This window comes from Oncorhynchus tshawytscha, linkage group LG04 (genome assembly GCF_018296145.1).
Source record: "Oncorhynchus tshawytscha isolate Ot180627B linkage group LG04, Otsh_v2.0, whole genome shotgun sequence".
Taxonomy (NCBI): domain Eukaryota; kingdom Metazoa; phylum Chordata; class Actinopteri; order Salmoniformes; family Salmonidae; genus Oncorhynchus; species Oncorhynchus tshawytscha.
In genome coordinates this window covers 47,901,938-47,921,992 of record NC_056432.1, presented here as the reverse complement: position 1 = coordinate 47,921,992, position 20,055 = coordinate 47,901,938, and the positions used below count along the sequence as shown (strand labels likewise).

Sequence of the window (20,055 nt, the reverse complement as noted above, 5' to 3'; positions counted from 1 at the left end):
TTTACAAGAATCAAACAGATGAAGACATAGATGTTTCCATTGTTATTTCTATTGTTGCTTGTAAAAGGGGGAATACATTTCTGTCTTCTCTGAATTACCTAGCTACCTAGGCTACTCAACATACTATAGGCTGCAGATTTGAATCACCACTAAAACAGTTATTTTTTGCAATTGAGTAAGCCTATATCTTTGTTTAATCTAGTTAATCAAATGATTAATCCAATAATACAATCCTTATTACTTTGTAAGATATGTAAGGTTGTTTTACATGCAATAGAGTTAACTAGAAGCTCATCTTTTGTTTGTTGGTATTTTCACTTGGTAATGATTAGTAAGTAGGTACTGTATATGGTAATTGCTCATTGGTAACCTATATATGTAGGTAATGTACTATGTAGGTACACAATAATTACACGTAAGTACCCCTCAATGTAATCCGGACGCTTATAAGAAATCCCGCTATGCCCTCAGACAAAACATCAAACAAGCAAAGCGTCAGTACAGGATTAAAATCGAATCCTACTACACCGGCTCTGATGCTCGTCAGATGTGGCAGGGCTATGACTACAAAGGGAACATTCTTGAACTCCACACTGCCCTTTCTCACCTGGAAATAAGGAACACCTATGTGAGAATGCTATTCATTGACTACAGCTCAGCGTTCAACACCATAGTGCCCACGAAGCTCATCACTAAGCTAAGGACCCTGGGACTAAACACCTCCCTCTGCAACTGGATCCTGGACTTCCTGACGGACTGCCCACAGGTGGTAATGGTAGGCAACAACACGTCTGCCATGCTGATCCTCAACACTGGGGCCCCTCAGGGGTGTGTACTTAGTTCCCTCCTGTACTCCCTGTTCACCCATGAATGCATGGCCAAACAAGACTCCAGCACAATCATTACGTTTGCTGACGACACAACAGTGGTACAGGTGGACACCTACACCACCCGATGCTACAGGAAGGCCATAAAGATCATCAAGGACATCAACCACCCGAGCCACTGCCTGTTCACCCCGCTGTCATCCAGAAGGCGAGGTCAGTACAGGTGCATCAAAGCTGGGACCGAGAGACTGAAAAACAGCTTCTATCTCAAGGCCATCAGACTGTTAAACAGCCACCACTAACATTGAGTGGCTACTGCCAACACACTGTCAATGACACTGACTCTACTCCAGCCACTTTAATAATGGGAATTGATGGGAAATGATGTAAATATATCACTAGCCACTTTAAACAATGCTACCTTATATAATGTTACTTACCCTACATTATTCATCTCATATGCATACGTAGATACTGTACTCTATATCATCGACTGCATCCTTATGTAATACATGTATCACTAGCCACTTTAACTATGCCACTTGGTTTACATACTCATCTCATATGTATATACTGTACTCGATATCATCTACTGTATCTTGCCTATGCTGCTCTGTACCATCACTCATTCATATATCCTTATGTACATATTCTTTATCCCCTTACACTGTGTATAAGACAGTAGTTTTTTTGGAATTGTTAGTTAGATTACTTGTTCGTTATTACTGCATTGTCGGAGCTAGAAGCACAAGCATTTCGCTACACTCGCATTAACATCTGCTAACCATGTGTATGTGACAAATACATTTGATTTGATTTGATTTGATTTGGTAGGCCTCATCACCGACAATGATGAGACAGCCTATAGGGAGGAGGTAAGATAACTGGCAGTGTGGTGCAAGGACAACAACCTCTCCCTCAATGTGAGCAAGACAAAGGAGCTGATTGTGAACTACAGGAAAAGGAGGGATGAACAGGCCCCCATTAACATCGACAGGGCTGTAGTGGTGCGGGTAGAGAGTCGAGAACGAACTATCATGGTCCAAACACACCAAGACTGTCGTGAAGAGGGCACGACAAAACCTATTTCCCCTCAGGAGACTGAAAAGATTTGGCATGAGTCCCAAGATCCTCAAAAAGTCCTACAGCTGCACCATTGAGAGCATCCTGACCGGTTGCATCACCGCCTGGTATGACAACTGCTTGGCATCTAACCTTAAGGCACTACAGAGGGTAGTGCGTACGGCCCAGTACATCACTAGTGCCGAGCTTCCTGCCATCCAGGAAGTAATAGGCGGTGTCAGAGGATAGCCCATAAAATTGTCAGAGACTCCTGTCACCAAAGTCATACTGTTTTCTCTGCTATCGCACAGCAAGCGGTACCGGAGCGCCAAGTCTAGGACCAAAAGGCTCCTTAACAGCTTCTACCCTCAAGCCATAAGACTGCTGAACAAATAATCAAATGGCCACTGTACTATTTGCATTGCCGTCCCCCCAATAGTTGTGTTGTACACTGCTGCTACTCGCTGTTCATTATCTATGAGAGAATACCAAGAGTGTGCTAAGCTGTCATTAAGGCAAAGGGTGGCTACTTTGAAGAATCTCAAATATATTTTGATTTGTGTAACACTTTTTTGGTTACTCCATGATTCCATGTGTTATTTCATAGTTTTGATGTCTTCACTATTATTCTACAATGTAGAAAACATTAAAAATAAAGAAAAACCATTGAATGAGTAGCTGTGTCCAAACTTTTGACTGGTACTGTAGGTCAGAGAAGGTAGGACAGAGGTCACAGCATCCAATGTGAAATACCATTCATGCATGCATCCTGAGGGTTGAGTATTCTTGCATGCAAGCACACACACACATTTGCACGCACGCACATGCCTATGTAAGTTTAACATTCCAACTGTTTTCTTTACTGATGTAGAATGTATAGTTAAGCAATAAGGCACAAGGGGGTGTGGTATATGGCCAATATACCATGGCTATGAGCTGTTCTTATGCGCACCACAATACAGAGTGCCTGGATACAGCCCTTAGGCTCGGTATATTGGCCATATACCACAAACCCCGAGGTACCTTATTTCTATTATAAACTGGTAACCAACGTAATTAGATCAGTAAAAATACATGTTTTGTCATACCCGGTCTGATATACTGTACCACAGCTGTCAGCCAGTCAGCATTCAGGGCTCGAAACACCCATTTTATAACTTGCAATGTATCACTTCTAATCACTTGGAACCACTGCAATATGAGAGCTTTAGTTTCTTAACCACTGAAACTTGAGAGCAGTTTAGTAGAACATTTTCCATAAGAGATTCCATAAGGTGACAGACGGTAGGGCTCATGCTGTAATGTTGGTACTCATGAGAGTGCCTCCATGTGACCCATGGAATCATATCTCCAGTGTAAAAATAGCACCTTGGTCACAGAGAGGCAGACAGTTGTTAGTCATCTGTATTTTAGCCTAACAACTTTGTAAACAACTAAACAAGCAGTTGAAGTTACACAGAAGCGGTCAATTTACACAGGTAAGAAAATGTATTTGTTGTACACATTGTCTTATCACTAATCGTACCTATGGATGTCTTCATTGTTTTCATACAGGATTTATAGCTTAGGGGGAAATCTGGTTATTTTCACGCAATAATAAATGTGTGTTGTGCAATTCAAGGTACAGACAAACTACAGCAAACAACTGTTTTGGATCTAAAAGTAGAGAGAAACCAATATGTTTCCAAGTTAGATTGATAAATGACCCGACTCTTGAGCTGAAAGTAATATATATATGAAGACATACATTTATGAAAGCATTCAAGCCGGTTCAAGTGCTTGCTACCATGACTTGCTACCACACCCTCCTGTAGTCTATGGACCAGGAGAAACTATCACCAATGGTTTGTTTTTCTTTAAAATCATCTAAAATAAAGTTGTACAATCCTGAAATTCCCCATTAATGAATATTCAGTTCAGACTGTTCAACAGGGTTAAAGTCAAGTCACATGTTTTCTAGGTTTCAGTGTGGTATGACTGTGATCAGAGACCAAATGTGTCAGTGTGGTCAGAGGCATTAGAGAGCGAGGTGAGCTTAGCAAAGCTGACTGCTGTGACTGTTCTCATCAAAATGCTGTGGTGATGATTGATGTGCTCCACATATAGGGCATGGTTACCTTTAGCATACATAATATATACAGTTCCAGTCAAAAGTTTGGACACACCTACTCATTCAATTTTTTATTTTTTTGTGTGACTATTTTCTACATGGAATGGAATCATGTAGTAACCAATAAAGTGTTAAACTGTCACGGTCGTCATAATGAGGAGACCAAGGCGCAGCGTGATAAGCGTACATAACTCTTTTAATGAAAAGAACAAACACTGAACAAAACGAACCGTGAAGCTATATGACAAGTGCAAACAGGCAACTAAACATAGAATAACAACCCACAAAATAACCAAGGAATATGGCTACCTAAATATGGTTCCCAATCAGAGACAACGATAAACAGCTGCCAGAACCAATCTTGGCAACCATAGACATAAACACCTAGACTAGAAACCCCCCCCCAAAGGTGCGGATTCCCAGCCGCAAACCTAAACCTATATGGGAGGGTCTGGGTGGGCATCTAACCTTGGTGCCGGCTTTGGTTCTGGAAGCCGCCCCCCTTCTTTACTCTGAGTCCACTTTTGTATCACTGACCCGTGGATCATCGCCGGATGTTCTGGACTGGGGATCGTAGCTGGAGACCCCGGACTGTGGCCCGTCGATTGAGGTTACGGACTGTGGCCCGTTGATGGAGGTTCCGGACTGGGTACTGTCGCCGGACGCTCTGGACTGCCAAGGCGCACTGTAGGCCTGGTGCGTGGTGCCGACCCTGGTTGTACCGGGCTGGGGACACGCACCTCAGGGCGAGTGAGAGGAGCAAGAACAGGGCGTACTGGACTGCCGAGGTGCACTATAGGCCTGGTGCCGGCACTGGTGGGACCAGGCTGGGGACACGCACCTCAGGGCAGGTGCGAGGAGCAGGAACAGGGCATACTGGACCCTGGAGGCGCACTGTAGACCTTGTGCGTGGTGCTGGAACTGGTGGTACCAGGCTGGGGACACGCACCTCAGGGCGAATGCAGGGAGCAGGCACATGACGTACTGGACCGTGGAGGCGCACTGGAGGTCTGGAGTGTAGAGCTGACACAACCCGTCCTGGCTGGATGTTTGTTTATTTTCGCCCTGCAAATGCAGGGAGCTGGCACAGGATGCACTGGGCTGTGCAGGCTCACCAGATACACAGTACGCAGAGCCGGAGCAGGATATCCTGGTCCAAAGAGGTATACTGGAGACCAGGAGCGCTGAGCCAGCACCCTCCTTCCTGGCTGGATGCCCATTCTAGCCCGGCCAAAATGAGAGGAGCTGGAATAGAGCGCACAGGGCTAGAATAGCGCACTGGACACACCGTGTCCTCTACCGCATAACACGGTGCCTGACCAGTAACACGCTCCCCACAGTAAGCACGAGGAGTAGGCTCAGGTCTCTGACCTGACTAATGCAATCTCCTCGTGTGCCACCCCCAAAAAAATGTATTGGGGCTGCCTCTTGGGCTTCCTTGCTAGCCGTGTACCCTCATATCGTCGCCATTCCTCCAGTGCAATCTCCACCTGCCTCCATGGTAGGTGATCCTCTCCTGACAGTATTTCCTCCCACGTCCAGTATTTCGTCCCATGTCATTGCTGTCTGCTCCATCAAACGCTGCTCCTCCTTTTCACGCTGCTTGGTCCTTTTATGGTGGGTTGTTCTGTCACGGTCGTCATACTGAGGAGACCAAGGCGAAGCGTGATAAGCGTACATAACTATTTTAATGAAAAGAACGTGCTCATGTTTCTTGGCCCTAGCAAGTCTCTTATTTTTATTATTGGTGTCCTTTAGTAGTGCCTTCTTTGCAACAATTCAACCATGAAGGCCTGATTCACGCACTCTCCTCTGAACAGTTGATGTTGAGATGTGTCTGTTACTTGAACTCTGTGAAACATTTATTTGGGCTGCAATTTCTGAGGCTGGTAACTCTAATGAACTTATCCTCTGCAGCATAGGTAACTATTGGTCTTCCTTTCCTGTGGTGGTTCTCATAAGATCCAGTTTCATCATAGCGCTTGATGGTTTTTGTGACTGCACTTGAAGAAACTTTCAGATTTTAAATTTTCCACATTGACTGACCTTCATGTCTCAAAGTAATGATGGACTGTCATTTGTCTTTGCTTATTTGAGCTGTTCTTGCCAAAATATGGACTTGGTCTTTTACCAAATATGGCTATCTTCTGTATACCACCCCTACCTTGTCACAGCACAACTGATTGGCGTAGATGCATTAAGAAGGAAATAAATTCCACAAATGAACTTTTAAGAAGGCACACCTGATAATTGAAATGCATTCCAGTTAACTACCTCTTGAAGCTGGTTGAGAGAAAGCCAAGAGTGCGCAAAGCTGTCATCAAGGCAAAGGGTGGCTACTTGGAAGAATCTCAAATATATTTAGATTTGTTTAACACTTTTCTGGTTACTATATGATTCCATATGTGTTATTTTATAGTTTTGATGTCTTCACTATTATTCTACAATGTGGAAAATAGTAAATAAATTAAGCCTTTATTGTATATAGCATGATCCTTTTTTTAATCAATATCAAATGTTTTTTACAGGAGAAATCAAGACTTTTCCTATTCAGCGCACTGAAAAGTAAGCATGGTAAACCATGTTTGTTCTTGTCCAATCTCGCTTGGGGAAGCCTGTGCTTCTGATGCTAATACTTGTCTTAACAACTGTAGAGTAAATTATTTGTGTAAGATTTTCTCCCAAAGCTCTAGAAAATGCATGTCAAGTCGCTATGGATAAAAGTTTCTGCTAATTGACTAAAATCTAATGTACACATAAAAGACAAAGGGCACAAAATCAATGTTTGTTTTCAAAGGCACTTCCTGCACTATGGTATTAATTAATACATTTTTATTTAACTAGGCAAGTCAGTTAAGAACAAATTCTTTTTTACAATGGCGGCCTACCCTAATGGCCAAACCTAACCCGGACGACGCTGGGGCAGTTGTGTGTCGCCCTATCGGACTCCCAATCAAGGCCGGTTGTGATACAGCCTGGAATCGAACTAGGTTCTGTAGTGATGCCTCTAGCACTGAGATGCTGCAGTGCCTTAGACCGCTGCTCCACTCGGGAGCCCAAAAAAGGAGTGTCAATTGATACCAATTTCAATATGGAATCAAAGATCTACAACTCTACATCTGAACTTGTACAGTGTCATTCATATTGGCAGACACGTTTAAAACACATAACATGGAATCAACAATCAACTGTGAGATTCAACCTAACAGTTCCAGAGGTAAGATGGTGGGACAAACGGCTAGACACAGTTTTTGGATTGCCCTTGTTTTATATAAGATAGTCATCTGATTTCTAACAAGATATAACATTTTACCCACTTGATGCTGCTTAACTTTTAGCTAAACCCAATCCTTTTTTAAATATAATTTTATAACAGATTTTCTCAAAAGGATAGAGGCTTGAGGTGAAATACCTTTTTGTTTGTGGCTATAATGTCATGTTTTTTACTTACCCTAAATTTATGCATTTTTCCACAGGTGAAATTAACATGAGGGTGGACAGGACGGTTGATATACCAGTTTATGACATCTCACTGCTCAGGAACATTTGGGAAGGCAGAGAGAAAAAATACAAAAACAAGCAGAAGAAGGAACATGAGCGAGTACAGAAAAGCGCTCTGGCAAAGTATGTTTATGAATCAAAGCTCAGAGGTTTGACAACCATATTCTAGATATATTCTCATATAATTTTTAACTTAAAGGAAAATTAAACCCCAAAACTATATTTAAGGTATTTGTTTCATTAGTCCATTGTTAATATAGTCCCATTTTTTTTGCATGACAGCAATCAAGTTTTTAAGATACATATCTTTCAAAGTAGAGAAGTACTGCTGGTATGATGCATTGTGGAGAAAATATGGCGCCGACAGAGAGGGCTGCCTCACTTCTAGTCCTGAGGAAACTTAGCAGTATTTTGTATTTTTTATGTATTATTTCTTACATTGTTAGCCCAGAAAATCTTAAGTGTTATTACATACAGCCGGGAAGAACTATGGATATCAGAGCGGCCAGGAATACGACTTTCCCGAAGCGGATCCTTTGTCCAAACCACCCAGGGCATTTGAACTGATTCCAGAGGCTGACCCAAAACAACGCCTCCGGAGAAGAGGCAGACGGAGCGGTCTTCTGGTCAGACTTCGGAGGCGCGCACACCACCCACCCGAGTATATTACTCGCTAGTGTCCAGTCTCTAGATAACAAGGTAGACGAAATTAGGGCAAGGGTTGCTTTCCAGGGAGACATCAGGGATAGTTACATAGTCTGTTTCACGGAAACATGACTCTCTCGGAATATGCTGTTGGAGTCGGTACAGCCAAATCAAATCAAATCAAATCAAATCAAATTTTATTTGTCACATACACATGGTTAGCAGATGTTAATGCGAGTGTAGCGAAATGCTTGTGCTTCTAGTTCCGACAATGCAGTAATAACGAGCAAGTAATCTAACTAACAATTCCAAAAAAAAACTACTGTCTTATACACAGTGTAAGGGGATAAAGAATATGTACATAAGGATATATGAATGAGTGATGGTACAGAGCAGCATAGGCAAGATACAGTAGATGATATCGAGTACAGTATATACATATGAGATAAGTATGTAAACCAAGTGGCATAGTTAAAGTGGCTAGTGATACATGTATTACATAAGGATGCAGTCGATGATATAGAGTACAGTATCAACGTATGCATATGAGATGAACAATGTAGGGTAAGTAACATTATATAAGGTAGCATTGTTTAAAGTTTCTAGTGATATATTTACATAATTTCCCATCAATTCCCGTGATTAAAGTGGCTGGAGTAGAGTCAGTGTCATTGACAGTGTGTTGGCAGTAGCCACTCAATGTTAGTGGTGGCTGTTTAACAGTCTGATGGCCTTGAGATAGAAGCTGTTTTTCAGTCTCTCGGTCCCAGCTTTGATGCACCTGTACTGACCTCGCCTTCTGGATGACAGCGGGGTGAACAGGCAGTGGCTCGGGTGGTTGATGTCCTTGATGATCTTTATGGCCTTCCTGTAGCATCGGGTGGTGTAGGTGTCCTGGAGGGCAGGTAGTTTGCCCCCGGTGATGCGTTGTGCAGACCTCACTACCCTCTGGAGAGCCTTACGGTTGAGGGCGGTGCAGTTGCCATACCAGGCGGTGATACAGCCCGCCAGGATGCTCTCGATTGTGCATCTGTAGAAGTTTGTGAGTGCTTTTGGTGACAAGCCGAATTTCTTCAGCCTCCTGAGGTTGAAGAGGCGCTGCTGCGCCTTCCTCACGATGCTGTCTGTGTGAGTGGACCAATTCAGTTTGTCTGTGATGTGTATGCCGAGGAACTTAAAACTTGCTACCCTCTCCACTACTGTTCCATCGATGTGGATGGGGGGTGTTCCCTCTGCTGTTTCCTGAAGTCCACAATCATCTCCTTAGTTTTGTTGACGTTGAGTGTGAGGTTATTTTCCTGACACCACACTCCGAGGGCCCTCACCTCCTCCCTGTAGGCCGTCTCGTCGTTGTTGGTAATCAAGCCTACCACTGTTGTGTCGTCCGCAAACTTGATGATTGAGTTGGAGGCGTGCATGGCCACGCAGTCGTGGGTGAACAGGGAGTACAGGAGGGGGCTCAGAACGCACCCTTGTGGGGCCCCAGTGTTGAGGATCAGCGGGGAGGAGATGTTGTTGCCTACCCTCACCACCTGGGGCGGCCCCGTCAGGAAGTCCAGTACCCAGTTGCACAGGGCGGGGTCGAGACCCAGGGTCTCGAGCTTGATGACGAGCTTGGAGGGTACTATGGTGTTGAATGCCGAGCTGTAGTCGATGAACAGCATTCTCACATAGGTATTCCTCTTGTCCAGATGGGTTAGGGCAGTGTGCAGTGTGGTTGAGATTGCATCGTCTGTGGACCTATTTGGGCGGTAAGCAAATTGGAGTGGGTCAAGGGTGTCAGGTAGGGTGGAGGTGATATGGTCCTTGACTAGTCTCTCAAAGCACTTCATGATGACGGATGTGAGTGCTACGGGCGGTAGTCGTTTAGCTCAGTTACCTTAGCTTTCTTGGGAACAGGAACAATGGTGGCCCTCTTGAAGCATGTGGGAACAGCAGACTGGTATAGGGATTGGTTGAATATGTCCGTAAACACACCGGCCAGCTGGTCTGCGCATGCTCTGAGGGCGCGGCTGGGGATGCCGTCTGGGCCTGCAGCCTTGCGAGGGTTAACACGTTTAAATGTCTTACTCACTTCGGCTGCAGTGAAGGAGAGACCGCATGATTCCGTTGCAGGCCGTGTCAGTGGCACTGTATTGTCCTCAAAGCGGGCAAAAAGTTATTTAGTCTGCCTGGGAGCAAGACATCCTGGTCCGTGACTGGGCTGGGTTTCTTCCTGTAGTCCGTGATTGATTGTAGACCCTGCCACATACCTCTTGTGTCTGAGCCGTTGAATTGAGATTCTACTTTGTCTCTGTACTGGCGCTTAGCTTGTTTGATAGCCTTGCGGAGGGAATAGCTGCACTGTTTGTATTCAGTCATGTTACCAGACACCTTGCCCTGATTAAAAGCAGTGGTTCGTGCCTTCAGTTTCACACGAATGCTGCCATCAATCCACGGTTTCTGGTTAGGGAATGTTTTAATCGTTGCTATGGGAACGACATCTTCAACGCACGTTCTAATGAACTGCCAAATGGATTCTTTGTGAGTAGTGCCAACAGGAATAAACATCTCTCTGGGATGAAGAAGGGTGGGGGTGTATGTTTCATGATTAACGTCTCATAGTGTAATTGTAACAACATTACAGTCCTTTTGTTCACCTGACCTACACCTGACCTACAATAAAATGCACAATAAAATGCCGACCATATTATCGCCCAAGGGAATTCTCCTCAAGCCGATACCACGACGGCCCTCAAGGAACTTCACGGGACTTTATGCAAACTGGAAACCACATTCCTGAGGCTGCATTTATTGTACCTGGGGATTTTCACAAAGCTAATTTGAGAACAAAGCTACCTAAATTCAATCAGCTTATTGACTGTAGTACTGACACTGATAAAACACTGGATCACTGCTACTCTAACTTCTGCAATGCATACAAGGCCCTTCCCCGCCCTCCTTTCGAAACATCTGACCACGACTCCATTTTGCTCCGCCCTTTATATAGGCAGAAACTCAAACAGGATGTACCCGTGCTAAGGGCTATTCAACGCTAGTCTGACCAATCGGAATCCACACTTCAAGACTGTTTTAATCACGTGGATTAGGCATGTTCCGGGTAGTCTCAGACAATAATATCGACGTATACGCTGATTCGGAGAGTGAGTTTATAAGTAAGTGTATTGGAAATGATGTAGCTACTGTGGCTATTAAAACCTATCCTAACCAGAAAACATGGATAGATGGCCGCTTTCGCACAAGACTGAAAGCACGAATCACCACATTTAACCATGGAATGGTGACTGGCAATGTGGCCGAAAACAAACAGTGTAGTTATTCCCTCCGCAAGGCAAACAAACAAGCAAAACGTCAGTATAGAGACAAAGTGGAGTTGCATTTCAATGGCTCAGACATGACACGTATGTGGCACGGTCTACAGACAATCACAGACTACAAAAGGAAAACCAGCCATATCACGGACACTGACGTCTTGCTTCCAGACAAACTAAACACCTTCTTTGCCCACTTTGAGGATAATACAGTGCCACCGACACGGCCCACTACCAAGGTCTGTGGGCTCTCCTTCTCTGTGGTCGACGTGAGTAAGACATTTAAACGACATTTAAACCCTCACAAGGCTGCCGGCCCAGGCGGCATCCCTAGCCGCGTCCTCAGAGCATGCGCAGACCAGCTGGCTGGTGTGTTTACAAACATATTCAATCTCTCCCTATGTCAGTCTGCTGTCCCCACATGCGTCAAGATGGCCACCATTGTTCCTGTACCCAAGTAGGAAAAGGTAACTGAACTAAATGACTATCGCCCGTAGCACTCACTTCTGTCATCACGAAGTGCTTTGAGAGACTACTCAAGGATCAATCATATCACCTCCACCTTATCTGTCACCCTAGACCCACTTCAAATTGCTTACCGCCCCAATATGTCCAGACGATGCTATCGCCATCACAATGCACACTGCCCTATCCCATCTGGACAAGAGGAATACCTATGTAAGAATGCTGTTCATTGATTGTAGCTCAGCATTAAACACCATAGTACCCTCCAAGCTCATCATTAAGCTTGAGACCCTGGGTCTCAACCCCACCCTGTGCAATCGGGTCTTGGACTTCCTGACGGGTCGTCCCCAAGTGGTGAAGGTAGGAAACCACTTCACTGATCCTCAACACTGGGGCCCCACAAGGGTACGTGCTCAGCCCCCTCCTGTACTCCCTGTTCACCCATGACTGCGTGGCCATGCACATCTCCAGCTCAATCATCAAGTTTGCAGATGACACAACATTAGTGGGCTTGATTAGCTACAATGACGAGACAGTGTCAGGAAAACAACCTCTCACTCAACGTCAAGAAAAAATAAAGACTTCAGGAAAGAGTAGAGGGAGCACCCCCCTATCCACATCAATGGGACAGCAGTGGAGAAGGTGGAAAGTTTTAAGTTCCTCGGCGTACACATCATGGACAAGCTGAAGTGGTCCACCCACACAGACATTTTTTTTTCACCTGTATTTAACCAGGTAGGCTAGTTGAGAACAAGTTCTCATGATGTGCAAGTAGAGATACTGGTGTGCAAAAGAACAGAAAAGTAAATAAAATAAATCAAGTATGGGGATAGGTAGGTAGATTGGGTGGGCTATTTACAGATGGACTATGTACAGCTGCAGCGATCGGTTAGCTGCTCAGATAGTTGATGTTTAAAGTTGGTGAGGGAAATAAAAGTCTCCAACTTCAGCGATTTTTGCATTTCGTTCCAGTCACTGGCAGCAGAGTACTGGAAGAAAAGGCAGCCAAAGGAGGTGTTGGCTTTGGGGATGATCAGTGAGATATACCTGCTGGAACGTGTGCTACGGGTGGGTGTTGTTATCATGACAGTGTGGTGATGAAGGTGCAACATTGCCTCTTCAAACTCAGGATGTTGAAGAAATTAGGCTTGTCACTTAAAACCCTCACGAACTTTCACAGATGCACAATTGAGAGCATCCTGTCGGGCTGTATCACCACCTGGTATGACAACTGCACCGCCACAACCGCAAGGCTCTCCAGAGGGTGGTGTGGTCTGCACAATGCATCACCGGGGGAAAATTACCTGACCGCCAGGACACCTACAGCACCCAATGTCACAGGAAGGCCAAAAAGGTAATCAAGGACAACAACCACCTGAGCCACTACCTACCATCCAAAAGGCGAGGTCAGTACAGGTGCATCAAAGCTGGGACCAAGAAACTGAAAAACAGCTTTTATTTCAAGGCCATCAGACTGTTAAACAGCCAAAACTAACACAGAGAGGCTGCTGCCTACATACAGACTTGAAATCATTGTCCACTTTAATAATGCCACTTGAATAATGTCTACATATCTTTCATCACTCATCTCATATGTATGTACTGTATTCTATTCTATACGATCTATTGCATCTTGCCTATGCCGCTTCGTCATTGCTCATCCATATATTTATACAGTTGAAGTCGAAAGTTTATATACACTTAGGTTGGAGTCATTAATTAAAACTTGTTTTTCAACCACTCCACAAATTTCATGTTAACAAACTATAGTTTCGGCAAGTCGGTTAGGACATCTCCTTTGCGCATGACACAAATAATTTTCCCAACAATTGTTTACAGACAGATTATTTCACTTATAATTCACTATATCACAATTCCAGTGGGTCAGAAGTTTACATACACTAAGTTGACTGTGCCTTTAAACAGCTTGGAAAATTCAAGAAAATTATGTCATGGCTTTAGAAGCTTCTGATAGGCGAATTGACATAATTTGAGTCAATTGGAGGTATACCTGTGGATGTATTTCAAGGCCTACCTTCAAACTCAGTGCCTCTTATCTTGACATCATGGGAAAATCAAAAGAAAATCAGCCAAGACCTCAGAAATAAATTGTAGACCTCCACAAGTCTGGTTCATCATTGGGAGCAATTTCCAAATGCCTGAAGGTACCACGTTCATCTGTACAAGCAATAGTATGCAAGTATAAACTCCATAGGAGTTGTCATACCGCTCAGGAAAGAGGCACGGTCTGTCTCCTGGAGATGAACGTACTTTGGTGCGAAAAGTGCAAATCAATCCCAGAATGACAGCAAAGGACCTTGTGAAGATGCTGGAGGAAACCGGTACAAAAGTATCTATATCCACAGTAACACGAGTCCTATATTGACATAACCTGAAAGGCCGCTCAGCAAGGAAGAAGCCACTGCTCCAAAACCGCCATAAAAAAGCCAGACTACGGTTTGCAACTGCACATGGGGACAAAGATTGTACTTTTTGGAGAAATGTCCTCTGGTCTGATGAAACACAAATGTAACTATTTGGCCATAATGACCATCGTTATGTTTGGAGGAAAAAGGGGGAGGCTTGCAAGCCGAAGAACACCATCCCAACCATGAAGCATGGGGGTTGCAGCATCATGGTGTGGGGGTGCTTTGCTGCAGGAGGGACTGGTGCATTTCACAAAATAGATGGCATCATGAGGCAAACAAATGATGTGGATATATTGAAGCAACATCTCAAAACATCAAGCAGGAAGTTAAAGCTTTGTCGCAAATGGGTCTCCCAAATAGACAGTGACCCCAAGCAGACTTCCAAATTTGTGGCAAAATGGCTTAAGGACAACAAAGTCAAGGTATTGGAGTGGCCATCACAAAGCCCTGACCTCAATGCTATAGAAATTCTTTGGGCAGAACTGAAAAAGGGTGTGCGAGCAAGGAGACCTACAAACCTGGCTCAGTTACACCAGCTCTGTCAGGAGGAATGGGCCAAAATTCACCCAATTTATTGTGGGAAGCTTGTAGAAGGCTACCCGAAACATTTGACCCAAGTTAAACAATTTAAAGGCAATGCTACCAAATACTAATTGAGTGTATGTAAACTTCTGACCCACTGAGAATGTGATGAAAGAAATCATTCTCTCTTCTATTATTCTGACATTTCACATTCTTAAAATAAAGTGGTGACAGGGAATTTTTACTAGGATTAAATGTCAAGAATTGGGAAAAATTTAGTTTAAATGTATTTGGCTAAGGTGTATGTAAATTTCCGTCTTCAACTGCATGTTTATATTCTTATTCCATTCCTTTACTTAGATGTGTGCGTATTAGTTAGTTGTTATGGAATTATTAGATTACATGTTAGATATTGTTGCACTGTCAGAACTAGAAGCACAAGCATTTCGCTACACTTGCAAAAACAGCAATCAAATTTATTTTCAGCCCTTTTTACATCTGCTAACCATGTGCATGTGACCAATACAATTTCATTTGATTTGAACGCAGCATTATTTGAATGCAAAATTAATCATACCAGCTGTATTGCTGTATTTTGAAAGTTATATATCTTGATTTCTTATATATCTTATATATCTATATCTTGATTTCTGGCATGCAAAACATTTTGGAACTATACCAACAATGTTCTAATGAAACAAATACCAAAAGATAGTTTTTGGGTGGAGTTTTCCTTTTAAGTCACCTAGATTACCAGTCTGTTTGTGCCATCGTGCTCCTTGTTTGGAGCGGCAAAATATTTGGTGTGACAAAACGAGTAGCATGATGGCACAAAAAAAGACTGGTACCCCGGTAAACTAGATTCACCTCAGCTATGTGATAATAATGACATCCAACAGCAGTGTCTTTCTCGTTGCTCTCATCCAGACAATGTATTTTCAACAATTGATGGTGCTGTGATGATCGGGTCGAACCATGCCTTTTGTAAATATGCTACTACGCAAATGTCAACATTTCCAGAAAATCGTTTAAATGTTTTTCCCAAGGATCAATCAACAATGGCAGTATCGCATAGCATGCAAGACATTGAAGTCCAACGAGGTGGAAGTGCTCCAACACTACCTGACGAGAACAGCTCTGAATGAAATTCAGCCCCACCAGGATATACCAAACACAGGCAAGCTCAGCTAAACAATTAAATCATTAGGACAGCAATCCAACATGTCCCGTGAAAATGTTGTAAATGTAGAAAAATAAAACAAATATGCATTTACATAAGTATTCAGACCCTTTACTCAGTACTTTGTTGAAGCACCTTCGGCAGTGATTACAGCCTTGAGTCTTTTTGGGAATGACGCTACAAGCTTGGCACACCTGTATTTGGGGAGTTTTTCCAATTCTTCTCTGCAGATCCTCTCAAGCTCTGTCAGGTTGGATGGGGAGCGTCGCTGCACAGCTATTTTCAGGTCGCTCCAGAGGTGTTCGATTCAGAGACCCCTGCATTGTCTTGGCTGTGCTCTTAGGGTCGTTGTCCTGTTGGAAGGTGAACCTTCGGCTCAGTCTGGCCACTCTACCATAAAGGCCTGATCGGTGCAGTCCTGCAGAGATGGTTGTCCTTCTGGAAGGTTATCCCATCTCCATAGAGGAACTCTGGAGCTCTGTCAGAGTGACCATCGGGTTCTTGGTCAACTCTCTGACCAAGCCCCTTTTCCCCCGATTGCTCAGTTTGGCCGACGGCCAGCTGTAGGAAGATTCTTTGTGGTTCCAAACTTCTTCGGGACCTTCAATCCTGCAGACATTTTTTGGTGTCCTTTCACAGATCTGTGCCTCGACACAATCCTGTCTCTGAGCTCTACGGATAATTCATTTGACCTCATGGCTTGGCTTTTTCTCTGACATGCACTGTCAACTGTGGCACCTTATATAGACAGGTGTGTGCCTTTCCAAATTATGACCAATTAATTGAATTTACCACAGGTAAACCAATCAAGTTGTAGAAACAGCTAAAGGATGATCAATGGAAACAAGATGCACCTGAGCTCAATTTCGAGTCTCAAAAGCAAAGGGTCAGAATACTTACTGTATGTATTTCTGTTTTTTATTTGTTATAATGTGCAAAAAAACTGTTTTTGCTTCGTCAATATGGGGTATTGTGTGTAGAGTACATGTTATAATTTAATCCATTTTAGAGTAGGCTGTAATGTAACAAAATGTGAAAAAAAGGGAAGGGGTCGGAATAGTTTCCGAATGCATTGTATATTTATCTGAATAAGTACTTGTGCCATAGTTACTGTGCTCTCTCTCTCTTCTCACTCTCAATCAATGCCATGCTCCACTCTTTAACTGACTTTTTTATCCTACAGATGCAAATTCCATAATTGAGGGCATCAAATTCATTTTTGAGCTGGATGGTGATAAATGGATGGTAAATTGGCTCATACCATCTCATTCTTTTTCATCATGATTGTTTTCAGATAAAATCACTACCATTGTATGTATCCACATTATTGTTGTTTTCATGTTGTATTACTTTCAATGCAGGAACTTCCTGATAATCTTCTTGATATGACATACCTTCGAGAATGGCACATAAGAAGAACTAAAATCTGCAAACTACCAGAGTGGATTGTGCAGTTTCCGGACCTCTGCGTATTGGATATACCCCAAAACGGAATTGACAAGCTGCCTGTTGAAATAGGTAATTATTATGTATCATGCATGTCCTCCTATTTGAAAATATGAAAGTTGAAGTCTCTCCTATGACTTTGTCTTTATTTGTTACATTAGCTCATTAAACATCCTTCATTTGAATTTAATTTCAATGCGATTTAGAACATATCTGTTTCTTCATTCCATTACATGTCTTTCCAATGTTTTTTTGTAAGGTCAATTAACAAAGCTGAGGGTGCTGAAAGTTAATTACAATAGGCTGTCCAGTATTCCTCCAGAACTTGGTGAATGTGAGAATCTGGAGAGATTGGAGCTAACTGGAAATTATCTTGAACAGTTGCCTTTTGAGGTAAGGGGTATTTGTGTGAAATGGCTTGTGTGGTATGATATCTTCAAAAGCTCCATTTATACCTTGTTCTAACATGCATCCATTTTCCTGATTTGATCCAGATTCTGATTGTGCACAATATTTTTTGACAGGGGTAAACAATCAAAATACACATTGTGATCTGATTGTGATCAGATCTTCTTGCCCACCTCCGGAGTTAGTCATGCACACATTGGATCTGAATATCTTGCATTTGTAGACAGATCTGGGCCTCGTTTCCTAGTTGTGACACAAATTAAGCATTACGATTATAGTACCAGATGCAGGTGCTTCCCAAGTTATTTACTTTTTAGTGTTTCCCAAACAAGCACGCAGAGTGAATCTGTAAGTGTGACAGCTAAGAGCATCATTGCCATGTTCGGTTTTTCACGTGATCCCATCCAGTTCCCTGGTGCTGAAATCGCAAACACCACTAATAGCCCACATTTCATGTGAAATGTAAGCTATGTCAATACATTTCACAGATTAGTTTTTAAGAATGAAAATAAATGACAAAAATAAATAACAAACAATCCATTGATTTCAAGATTTGAATCTGTTGTCTTCTTTTCTACAGTGCTTAAGCTCTAGTGCTGAGCTAATTGAATTTTGGTATTAATTGTTTTCTGTGAGCTCAATGTGCACATTGCACAGTTTCTCTAGAGATCAATCAAATCAAGCAGGCTATGGTGTGAAATAGGCTTTTAGAAGTGTCATCTTTATTTTTTTCCTTATCATTAATGCCGTCTTTTGTGTGCTTATCAATACACAAGCACCTCTTTTCAAGATTGAAGTTTTAATGTCACTGTAACGCCCGGGGTGTAGTGGAGGAAGAAGTCAGGAAGCAGAGAGTTCAGGGTAGCGCTACTTTATTTGCACCACAACGGGGAAACGACGCCAACCCAAACAAATGCCCCAAACACGGGGAACTTAAACAGTCCAGCAAAATACAAAATACACGGACAACCGTGACCGACAGCCATGTACAACATGTACACTGAAAACAATCCCGCACAACAAGCAGGCGGGCCGGCTGGTAAATAAAGCCCAAACAATTATCCTAAACTAAACACAGGTGCAACTAATAAACAGAAAAGGGGGAAAAGGGATCAGTGGCAGCTAGTAGGCCGGTGACGACGACCGCCGAGCGCCACCCGATCAGAAGGGGGAGCCACCTTCGGTAGGAGTCGTGACAGTCACATGCAATACAGTGAAATGCCTTTCGTGCAAACTCGAAAACCAACAATGCAATAATCAATAACAATGTACAACTAGAAGAAAAAAACACAAGAAATAAAAATAAATATGAAGAACACAATAAGTAAGTAAGCATACTGTATACAGGGTCAGTTCCAATACCACATTTACAATGTGCAGGGATACTGGAGTGATGGAGGTAGATATGTATAGGGGTAAGGTGACTAGGAAACAGGATATAAGATACACAGAGTAGTAGCAGCTTGTATGTGAGTGGGTGTGTGTAGAGTCAGTATAAATGTGTGTGCATATTATGTGTGATTGAGAAGATGATGGAGTGAGTGTGTGTGTGAGTGTGTAGGGCCCTGTGAGAGTGCAGTGCAAGAATAAAAAGTAAAAGGTCAATAAGGATACAAGGTTAACTCAAATAGCTATTTTGTTATCTATTTATCAGTCGTATTGCTTGGGGATAGAAGCTGTTCAAGAGCCTGTTGGTGCAAGACTTGATGCACCGGTACCGCTTGCCGTGCAGAAGCAGAGAGAATAGTCCTATGGCTTGGGTGGTTGGAGTCTTTAAAAAATTTCTTGGCCTTCCTACTACACTGCCTGATATAGATGTCCTGGATGTCAGGGAGCTCGGACACAGTGATGTACTGGGCTATCCGCACCAACCTCTGTAGCTCCATGAGATTGAGGGCGATGCTATTGCCATACCAGGCAGTGATGCAGCCAGTCAAAATGCTCTCAATGGTACAGCTGTAGAACTTTTTGAGGATTTGAATGCCAACTTTTTCAACCTCCAGAGGGGAAAAGAGGAGCTGTCGCGCCTTCTTCACAACTGTTCGCGTGTTTGGACCATTTTAGGTCTTTAGTGATTTGGAAACTTGAAGCTCTCAACCTGCACCACTGCAGCCCCGTCGAGGTGGATGGGGGCGTGCTCGCTCCCCCG

General features: G+C 43.3%; 1 protein-coding gene across 5 annotated transcripts in view; it reads left to right on the top strand.

Annotated features, from left to right (window-relative positions):
• Positions 1-3,265: 3,265 nt before the first annotated feature.
• Positions 3,266-20,055, top strand: part of lrrc2 (leucine rich repeat containing 2) — a 30,502-nt gene continuing 13,712 nt past the window's right edge. Inside the window, exons 1-8 of one of the 5 annotated variants that reach the window (XM_042320830.1) lie at positions 3,266-3,367; positions 6,528-6,564; positions 6,844-7,216; positions 7,476-7,623; positions 15,919-16,049; positions 17,236-17,297; positions 17,414-17,570; positions 17,758-17,891. In XM_042320830.1, the coding sequence (XP_042176764.1) occupies positions 7,171-7,216; positions 7,476-7,623; positions 15,919-16,049; positions 17,236-17,297; positions 17,414-17,570; positions 17,758-17,891 (678 nt within the window). In that variant the 5' untranslated portion in view covers positions 3,266-3,367; positions 6,528-6,564; positions 6,844-7,170. Of the gene's footprint in view, positions 3,368-3,849; positions 3,919-6,527; positions 6,574-6,843; positions 7,217-7,475; positions 7,624-15,918; positions 16,050-17,235; positions 17,298-17,413; positions 17,571-17,757; positions 17,892-20,055 lie in introns of all 5 variants that reach the window. The other 4 variants (XM_024418397.2, XM_024418400.2, XM_024418396.2 and 1 more) reach the window with 4 other exon arrangements.